At 44.8% G+C, this 10,766-nt stretch overlaps 1 protein-coding gene across 9 annotated transcripts in view; it reads left to right on the top strand.

The window, feature by feature from the left end:
- The window catches only part of LOC103463007 (SH3 and multiple ankyrin repeat domains protein 2), a 185,821-nt gene extending 178,377 nt beyond the window's left edge, over positions 1-7,444 (top strand). For 6 of the 9 annotated variants that reach the window (XM_017303938.1, XM_017303939.1, XM_017303936.1 and 3 more), the window contains 3 exons: positions 246-351; positions 1,365-3,876; positions 7,133-7,442. In XM_017303938.1, the coding sequence (XP_017159427.1) occupies positions 246-351; positions 1,365-3,876; positions 7,133-7,286 (2,772 nt within the window). In that variant the 3' untranslated portion in view covers positions 7,287-7,442. Of the gene's footprint in view, positions 1-245; positions 352-1,364; positions 3,877-7,132 lie in introns of all 9 variants that reach the window. The other 3 variants (XM_017303932.1, XM_017303931.1, XM_017303933.1) reach the window with 2 other exon arrangements.
- Positions 7,445-10,766: the final 3,322 nt, after the last annotated feature.

The raw sequence follows: 10,766 nt of genomic DNA, 5'->3' as shown, positions 1-10,766 counted from the left end.
TTAAAGCACTAACCATAAACATTAGTTCTTCTAATGCTAAAGCACTACACCAGCACAGTAGTTAGCAGAAGTTGATGCTAAAGCGCTAATTTGAATTCAGGTTCAGCGCTTCTGGCTGCTTTTAACGAAAACATAAATAAATGAGGATAAATCCCTGGACCATATTTCTGCTAACACCGCTTCTTAGAGGGCTGCAGAAAAGTGTGTGTGTCTGTTTGTATCATAAACAACATTGTGATTTTCAGTCCATGTATCACGACCGCCAGGGAGTAGCAGTGGTGCCGCCCACTGTGCCGGGAGCCTACCTGGGGATCCCAGAGAAGGGCACCATGAGGAAGCAGAAGTCTATAGGTAGGAACCATGTGGAGCTGGTGTGTGGAGGCGTCGGCTCGCCTGCTTGTCCTTTAGCTTTCAGCTGGTCAGACTTTCCTTCAGGGCTCAGAGGAACGACTCTGTGTGCCGCAGCAACTTTACRGCTAATTATAGATCAATTAAAATGATCCGGTCAGCAAAGCGCGCTTTCAGGCGGGAACACTGGCGGTCATTAGGCGTTTGCTGAAACAGGCAGAGGAACATCTGATTTGAAATGTTATTACAGCAAGGAAACATGACGATGCACAGAGCAAATGTGTAGTTTGAAACTGATTAAATAAAATAATCTGATTGGATTAGCTCCTATTTACATCTACAATCCAGTTTAAATTAATGCAGATTCAGGAAATATTCCATTCTCCTGCTGTTACTCCTCACTGAACAGTGCGAAAAGCAGCAGCTTGAAAAAAATCAGACGTCACTTCTTTTACGTGACCGGATGTGACATCAAACTGTTACAACCACATTAAATGTTTTATTTTCATTTAATTCTACATTTTTATTGTATTATTTCATGTTATGAACCGACACAAAGGTAGCGCATGATGGTGAAGTGGAAGCAGAACGATGTGTGGTTGTAGAGAAAGACGGAAACGAGCTGCAGATTGATTATCCATGGTCAGAATGTGGTTTTGTGATTTGAYCAGTKGTTCTCACCTGATGTGCCGCCAGAGTCTGCCAGTCAGACCCCATCCGGTTTCTCAACAAGAGACAGAATATTTGGTTTAACAGACCAACCCTAAAATAAGCCTGAACTCTGACCCCTGGAAGAGGACAACCAACAGGAACGTTCTCTGCAGTCCTGGTTTTGGATTGTTTGAGCTCAAACTGGTGCAGAATCTGCATCTGTATCCCCCAAAATAAAGACTTCTCTTAGCATTTAAAATTAAGATCAAAAAGGTTAAACTGGAGCTCACATCAGGAACAGTTATAAAGATGTCATCTTCTCTGGGGTCATCGCTCACTGGCTCTCTGTGCTTCATTCCCTTAAGGTACGTCGGAGGATGATAAACAGGGACTCCTTACGCCTCCCCTGCTCAAGTTCTCCCGGAGCCTCTCGATGCCTGACACCTCAGAGGACATCCCGCCTCCCCCAGCGATTTCTCCCCCTTCACCACCTGCCTACAACTCGGCTCCCGGACCTACAGCCAAGAACTACGGCACCACTCGGCCGAGCTTCACCCAGAACTCGCCCAACGCCGTGACGACCATCAGCCGGACCACCGATGTCGGCAGGTTACGGCGTGGATATTTCCGCCAGAGCTCTGAGCAGTTTGAGAGCACGCGCATTAGAGGGCGCACACCTGTACCCGAGAACCCGTACTCCGAAGTCGGCAATAAGACCCTATATGTGCCAGCGAAACCAGCTAGAAGGAAGGGAATGCTGGTGAAGCAGCCAAATGTTGAGGACAGTCCAGAGAAAACGTGTCATGTGCCATCTAGTCCCTCAGGCCCGGTTTCCATGCCAACCACACCTGTCGAAAGGACCTGCTCCTCCATCCCTATACCCACCATCATCGTTAAAGAACCTTCCACCAGCAGCAGTGGCAAAAGCAGCCAGGGTAGCAGCATGGAGATTGAACCCACTACGCCAGAACATCCGCCTCTAACGCCCTCCATTGGTGGGAGCGGAGGGTTGCGTCCTGAGGACCCGCTGTCTCTTAACAACCCGTTCGCAGCAGCTATTGCCGGAGCGGTGCGCGACCGTGAAAAGAGACTCGAGGCGAAGAAACACTCGATCGCTTTTCAGTCAATAGACATAGGAGATGATGAAATGAGTGGCCCTGCACCGACTCCTCGTCTTCGCCAGTCCAAGTCCATAGATGAAGGCATGTTCAGCAGTGATGAGCGCCTTCGACGGATATTGGCTCCTCCTTCTACAGTGCAGCTTGGACGCCCTGTTGGTGGTGGCAGTGGAAATATGACAGATTTCAACACGCCTGAGCCCACAGTGGTTCGGGAGCCTCTGAACACGAGAACAGGCCAGTGTCCCAATCTGGACAGTCCAGTGAGTCTCCCAGCCACTCCTCCTAAGAGCCACTACAAGGCTAATGGGACCTACCTCCATCCTGTCACTGGTAAACCTTTGGACCCGAACTCTCCTCTGGCTCTGGCTTTGGCAGCTCGTGACCGGGCCATGAAAGAGCAACAGAACCACCCTCAGAATCAGCCAATAAATCCTCCTCAGGTTCAGCAAACCTCCAAGCACGAAGCCCAGTCCCTGCCACTTCAGCAGAGTCATAAACCGGACCTCAACCAACCACTTTTTATTGACACCAAACTACGCTCGGGGATTGAGACCAGCTTTGCAGCGATCTCCTCGGCCACCATGGGGCGGCCGGGTCGAGGTGGCCTCCGGCGACAGATGACAGAGCACAAATATGAGTCTGACGGTGCGCGGGAGCAGCGGCAGCATCAGACCGTCGAGGAGAGAAAAAGCGCGCCAGCAAACGTGGCAGACTCGTCGCAACCCAAGTCAACTGGGCTGTTGATGGTCCACACGAGCACAGACACGACAAACAACAAGACGAACAACCAGGAGGTAGAGGTGCAGGAGAGCAACCGACCCTCTGAGCTGAAGGACCCTAACCAGCCTGACCCTCACAAAGTCCCAACCCTTATGTCCAATCCTCAGCAAGCTGCCTCACGGAGAAGAAGTGTTCCTTTAGGAGAATCTTTGGAAGAACCAGTGAAGCTGCCCTTCCGCATCCCCCCTCCACCRCTAGCATCAGTCGACATCGATGAGGACTTTGAATTTTCAGAGCCTCTTCCCCCACCRCTGGAGTTTGCTAACAGTATTGACATTCCTGATGACCAGGCCAGCGCCATTGCAGAAATGATTCAGAAACAGAGACGGAATGGAGGACCTGGTTTACCCCCTTACCATCCACACGCCCCTCCATCTGTCAGTGATCACCACAARCGCGTGTTAAACAACATGCCCCCCTCCTACCATCCAGCTCCACCTGATACAGAGTCCGGGGTGGCGGATTCTGGCATCGAGGAGGCAGACAGCCGCAGCAGCGGAGATCCTCAGCACATGGAAACCACCAGCACTGTCTCCAGCATCTCCACCCTGTCATCAGAGGGAGGCTTCTGCGACAGCACTTTGGAGAGTCTCTACGCCACCGCAGATGGACACGCCTTCCTGGTGGACCGGCCCCCTGTCCCACCCAAACCCAAGGGCAAGTCCGTCATCAACAGAACATCGCTTTATCACGAYGCTCTCATTGAAGAGCCCCCTGAGTCTTATGGGTCGCCGCCTCAAGCRCCTCCCCCTCCCCCTTCATCTTCTGAGCCTCCTAGGACTCCTTCACAAAGGACATCCAAGCTGTGGGGCGATCAGCCCCCCGAGCTACGCAGCCCCCCATCCACGCCAGACTCCAAGAACACGGTGATTACCGAGCTCAGCTCYATCCTGCAGCACATGAATCGCGACAGGCCGACCAAGCCAGGAGAGGGTCTCGACTCCCCCACTGCKACCAGAGGGGGCTTCACATCCAGGTACGACAGATTCACGCCTTAAGGTCCTTCTGCCAGAATATGTGACGGTTTGAAGTTCAACATCTGTCATTGAGATTTACCGAGTCTTTCAGGAGTTTGCGACACTCAGCTTGAGTGATTGGTTTGTCCTTTGGAGACTGGATAGTTTGGTTATTTGCTTTCTTACTCAGGTTGGTGTTTGTTGCTTCAGCAAAGAAATGCMGCTAAAGAAATATTGTTTGTGGGTTGAGATAAGGAACTCCTTCTGAATTCAGTGTTGGCTTAACTGAGATGTTGCTTGAATTGACGAGAAGGCTTCAAGGTTTACTYGTTTGAAATCTTCCTCAGTCAGATCAGAACCAATCGTAAGTCAGTCCTCTRTGGGTTTTGGGATGGATTTAAGAAATAACTCTTGTTTTTTCCTTTATGTTTCGTTGCAATGGCTAAAATACGTAATGAACACAAGAACTGTCTCCACGATGGATGAAAAGTTGGAATGATGCAGAGAAGAAGCATCAAACTCACTTTGTGGGAAAGTTTCTCTTGGTAAGGAGACGATTTCTCCTGAATAGAGAAACCAGTCAGATGTTACTCAGGTGGGATTCTGACCCAGTCTTCACATACTGAGGAGTCAGGGGTCCTTTCTATACTCGCTGATCTTCACGTCTTTCCAGTGCTGAATGTAWTGATAATTATCTAACTTGGGATAAATAATMAAAAACTGTTGATGTCCTTCTGCTTTGAGTTCAAACTTCACTGATTCGTTTGTCCAACTACTGAGAAAAACAATCTGATTCTTCCCACCTCAACAAGGTTTTATTGAAAAACTTTGTTTCAAATAAGCAACTTTTCTGTAGTTTATTGAATTAAACAAGTGCCATCCGATATCTTACAGCACAAACCAACATTTATTGCAGTCCATGTAGTTCTCCACAAAATGAGATTGTAGTAAATTTGTGAGATATTGTGCAGACTTGGTCCTTTCCAGAGGTTTKAAATTGAGTATAAGTCATTGACTCAGCCTTTTTAGCACTTTTACTTTCAATCTCGGAAACCAATTAAGCGTTTGCTTGGCTTTGTGTTTCACACCATTGCCTTGCTTGGAAATTTTCATTTCATCTTCAGATTCTTATCAAARTGTCCCAGCACATTTCTCCATTCATCCTTCCTTCCACACAGTCATCAAATCCCAAAGGCTCTGTGAACTCTGACCTTCAGTTCTTCCCATTGATTTTCTRTAGGCTTCAGTTCAGGCGATTGGCTCTGGCTGCTGTTTTTCTTTCTTTATCTTTTCTATCMTCATTTCATCTATTAAATGGCAGCAGATTTTGACCCGTAATGTCTCAGTATTTTGGTCCATTCAGTTATAYAAGGTACTACATGCTGTAAGTCAACCCAAACCATGATGTTCCTGTTGACCCTTATAAAAAGGGGAGAAATACAAGAGAATAAATGATCAGACGAAACCAGTGCGTCTTTTCTTGTTCTTGTATTATTTGTAAAGAGCGCACCAGTCCCCCTAGTGGACTCTTGACTATGGCGCCAATGCGCTGCTCTTTCAGACAAAGGACTATATTTCTTGCACACACCAAATCAAAGTAAATTAGGATAATCAAYGATTGGATCTAATATTAAAATGGTCAAATTAATATCATACCCTGCAACATTCCCAGTGTGCAAACTTGACTTTTTGCAGGATTTGTTCATTTTACACCATGGTGWGTTCAATGACTTCCAAAAGGTTCAGCTTTGACACAAACCCACCAGTGGATGGCAAAGTTYGCWRCRTCAGAACTCACTTTGCAAACTTCCTCTTTAGCACAATAACTCTTTTTCAGAAAAGCTGAAAAACCACCTGGAGAGCAAAAACTGAGGGCGTTGTTTAGAATTTTGCTGTTTCCAAAAACCTTTTCCAGTGCGATACTTTAAAATATRAAAACTGTTGAACGTTACACGGCTCATGTCCTCCTTAGAAATATTTAAATAGAGTAAAACTTACCCACTGTAACAGCTGGTAGTTTGTCATTRTGTTGCTCAWRTGTTGAGCCTAGCAGTGCTGACCTTTAACCTCTGGCATTTAAAGTTAGCATGATGAGAGGTCACTGCTCCCTGTCAGTCCTCACATCTCTGTGCTTTGCTTTTACTCTCCTCTCTGTTCCTGAAACGGTTGAGTTTTCTTCCTGCAGTAACGACTTCCACACCGAAGATTGTTGTTGTCTTTCTGGCCCGGTGACGTGTAGGAATGACGCGTTCGACTGTGGTTGACCTGAGCATTTGCAGGTTTATAAAAATATTTGTGTGGATTTGCAAGAATATACAGACAAAGCAAAAACATAAAATTAGTAGAGACTACAGAACATTTAGTTTTTACACCAAAGTCAAATTGGAATTAAATGCATTTGATAAATATAGGGGATCAGGATTATTTAAATATCTCAACAATTAAATTAATAGTTAAATAAATTCTGTGATAAATTAATTCAAATGAATTTTTATTTTTATTCACTAAGTTTGCATGACTTCAGCAAAATCTCTTCTTTCTTCATCACTACGTAACGTCCAGTGAGGAAATCCACGAGAAAATTCAGAATTCACATTATTTAGACTCAAAATGTACTAAATTAATTCAGTGTTACTGAATTCAGCAGTAAAATTATCTATGCATTTGATTTAAATGTTAACTAGTCATTCACACATTAAAGCGCTCACTCAGGTATTTATTTTCATAATGTCACTTATAGAGCTCCATACAGATTAGAGGCTGTAATTGGATTTTGCTGACAATGAATCAATGAGATGAAATTTGGGTTGAATTAAAGTGTCACTTCTTTTCTTTATCAACTTTTTGTTCTGAGCAGGAATGATGCAAGTACAGCTGACACTGTTGAACTTTAGAAAAACGTTTCTTTCTGTTTCCCGTCCAGCAGCTGAAGCTTCCTGCTGATCTTTTAAATGGTTCTGATCCGTAATCCTCCAGGTTGTCTGAAGACGCTTTAGAGATCTTTTGGGGGGAATCAGGCTCCCAGCCTGGAGTAAATGTGGAGACATGATGATGGATCAGCTCAGCTTGTGGTTCTAACTCCCCTCACCATGTGAGACAGGAATAAAAAGCTCCATCAATAATTCACTTTTCACATCCATTTTGAATGAACAGTCCCAKCGCTGAGAGAAAAGGGGATGCTCAGGTTCTCTGGGATCATGTTTGTCCTCCTTCATGTTTCCATCCTCTGATGTTCCTGTTAGTCTGTTGACGTTTCCTCCTTTTACTCATTTTCAGCTCCTGTCTCCTCATCTTCATTTCCCCCAGTGTCCTGTTGTCCCTTCACTTCTTCTTCTTCTTCCTTCATGCCCCCCAGTGTGTCCCACCTCCACAGGTAGGTCCCAGCAGCTGCTCAGCGCCTTCCTTTGTTCATGTCCAGACGCTCCACTGAGTTCACGATCTAAAGTATAAAAACAAAAGTTCAATGAACTTCATGCAAACACACAAAGTGAAATAAGTACTGACACCTTCACTGATTTTCTAAGTAAATATTTTACCTAAAAATGCTGTTCACATTAAATCAACAGCATTTTGGTAAAAACACAAGCTGTGCTAACCCTAAAGCACTAAACCTAAAGCACTAACCCTAAAGCACTAATCATAAACAGACGTTTCACTAACGCTAATGCGCTATTTAGCGTAAGCTAATTCTAAAGAGCTAAAGCTAAAGTTGAGCCGTGTTGATACCCACTGTGTGTCAGTCACACAACATATTAAAATATAACATTAGCATGGCTGTTATTTCACACCTGCCTGGACGTTTTCCGCTTCAGGAAGTGATTCATTCTTCCAGTTTTGTAATTGTTGAGTTTTTCTTGCTGATTTTGCCTCATTGATCACAGTAGAGCTTTGGTCATGAAACACACAAGACATCAGCAGAGTTTATTGGAGGAAATAGAACTGCTGTGTAAACAGTCTTCACCCACTTCAAAATAAGAGCATGAGAATATAAACGTCTAACTACTTGAAGAATTTTTCAAAGTCGATAACCTGAACTTTAACTCAACAGAAAGATTAAAACACAGCTTAACACTTAATAATTTATTCATAAAAATGTATTTAGTGGAAGCTAAGTGTGCTAAATGTTTTCAAAGTTAGAGAAAAAGTTAAGCTAAAAGGTAAAATTAGCTGTTAGCGCATTTGCAGAAGTGAGCCTACCACTATCAGATCCTTCCTGTGGGGAGAAACTCGTTGCATTCAATGAAAATGAAAACACAAACTGGCCTCATGCCCTTTTTATTTTCTGTGTTTTGGGTCCTCCATCCATCCAAGTTTCATCTTCACCATCCTGGTTCTTACCAGCTGATTCTTACCACAGACGCCCCATCACTGGGAAAAAAAACTGGCTTATTTTTATCTTCAATACATTTTTTAAGTTTTAGACAAAACCATAATTTTCAGTTTTTCAAATTAAGAAAACATTTGGCCCTAATTTAGCTCCGTAAAGTTTCCCCTCAGGACTCTGTGTAAAAGCACAGAAAGAGCTCACTGGATGTGCTGCTGGTTCTGGATCTCATTCAGAACCAAACCCGTCCATGTTTCAGCTCATCCTCCTCCAGTCCGTTCCTCTGCCGGTAATCTCGTGTTTTTGGATCCAGTTTGTCGTGTCGTCTCGCTCTCGGGATGCCGCGGGGGTCTCAGATTATCTGCTCCTGTGCTGCAGGGCTTCACGTTGCCGTGGCGAGGGTTGCCAGGCAGCAGGATGAGGTTGTAGGCGGGGGGAGGGGGTGGGGGGTCATGTGCAGAGGGAGAGACGGATCCGTGAACCGATGGCGACAGAGACGCACGGACCGCGGCCTGCTTTCACACCGACCCGCTCTGACATCACTGCAGGCCTCATCAGCCGCCGTCCTCCATCGCTCTGTCGCTCCCCCACCACGGTTCTGCCTCAAGTCGCTCCTGTGGACCCGTCTCCTGTGGACCCGTCTCCTGTGGACGAAGTTTCTGAGCTTTTTCTTCTTCTTTTGTTTTTATCGCTCATCTTTTTGCCTCTCAGATTAAATGTTTTTGGTTGTGGCTGTGGATGAAAATGGTTGCCTGGCAACCGGCTGATGAGAGCAGCCTTGAGGCCTGCAGTGATGTCAGAGCGAGTCGGGGGAGGCGTGTGTGTGTGTGTACGTGCGTGCGTGCGTGTGCGTGCGTGTGTGTGTGTGTGTGTGTGTNCATACCGGACCACTTACAGCACCGTGTTAACGCTATAAAATGAACGCTCTCTATTGTGGTATCACCCATGGAGGGATTTCTTTATTTAAATGGGTTCATTTTTCAGAGGGATACTCAGTGAGGGYATCRTGATTTTAGCTACCAGTAGCAGGAGAACGGAGCTGCACCAAGAAGCTAACAGAAGCTACAAACACTGAATAGAAGAAGAGCTGCCATCGATACAGTTGCAGCCAAGCATGATTTAATGTTACACAATACAGTTTTACCAAGTTGSTCAAAGTCTRAAYTGGCATTGTTGTGCATTTAAGGTGTAAAGTTTACCTTCGACCAAACGCCCCCTTTTGTAAAAATGTCCGTCAGCGCCCCCTGCCGTCCTCTGAACGCCCCCTGGGGGGCGGTAGCACCCACATTGAGAACTGCTATTTTAGAATAAAGTTCAACTAAACTTACTGTTTTGTTTCCGTTACCTTTTTTTTGTTGTTGTTTATATATACATTTTTTGTACAAAGCCAACTCAGAGATTATTTTTGTTATTTTTATAAGTAAAGACAACACACCTTTTTGAGTGAGTCAAAAACCTCCTCCTGAAAAACTACTCTGGCATTTTTGTCTTTTGGACTTTATTATGATGCAAGAATGGCCACAACACACCCAGCTCTATCTCTCAACCAAACCTAATTCTATGATTCCACTTTCATCCCTCACTGATTGTCTTTATGAAATAAAACACTGGTTCACCCTTAACTTTCTTAAATTAAATTGCAATAAAACTCAATTTCTCTTAATTGGTACTAAATCAATACTAAGTCAATTTAATAACTTCTCCATTTTAGTTGATAACTACTCCAGTTTCCCCTCCCCTCAGGTTAAGAGTCTGGGGGTCATCCTCGATAGCACCCTCTCTTTTGCCTCCCTTGTCAATAATATAACTCGGTCAGCTTATTTTCATCTCTGAAATATTCCTGGTCTCTGTCCTTCCCTCACTCCTCACTCCACTGCTGTTCTAATCCACAGTCTGGTCACTTCTTGTTTAGATTACTGTAATTCTTTGGTCTCCATAAATTACAATTGGTTCAAAATTTAGCTGCTTGTATCATCACATGGACCTCTTCAATTCATCACATCACACCTGTTCTACAACAAATCCATTGGCTTCCCATCTCATATTGCATCAACTATAAAATACTCCAAATTTTCAAAGCGTTTCACAACCTCATCCCCTCCCCATCTTTTGGACCTCCTTCACATTGTTACACCCTCCTGTACCCTCAGATCCTTTTCTTCTGTTCATCTCTCTGTTCCCCCGTCTGTGAAGTCACTATGGTGAGCAGAGCATTCAGTTGCTCTGCTCCCAAAGCTGGATCTCAGTCCCACCTGATCTCCGTAACATTGACTCTTGAGTATTTAGAAAGGTGCTTACATATATTATTTATTTTCAAACAACCACACGTCATGAAAAAAGGTCCAACCAAAGTAACCATCAGGTGTCATAAAGGACAATCGTTCACAATGTGGACACAGCAGATTTGCTTTTTGAGAAACAGTTTAAATATGTAAAATCTACAATCAAGAACTTCTCCTTGGGCTGCCACCTTATCGTGGTGGAGGGGTTTGAGTGTCCCAATGATCCTAGGAGCTATGCTGTCTGGGGCTTTATGCCCCTGCTAGGGTCACCCAAGGCAGACAGGTCCTAGGTGAGGAACCAGAC

Source organism: Poecilia reticulata, linkage group LG3, assembly GCF_000633615.1.
Source record: "Poecilia reticulata strain Guanapo linkage group LG3, Guppy_female_1.0+MT, whole genome shotgun sequence".
In the NCBI taxonomy this organism is placed as follows: Eukaryota; Metazoa; Chordata; class Actinopteri; order Cyprinodontiformes; family Poeciliidae; genus Poecilia; species Poecilia reticulata.
Note: the sequence above shows the minus strand (reverse complement) of the source record. Positions and strands in the feature narration are given on the sequence as shown.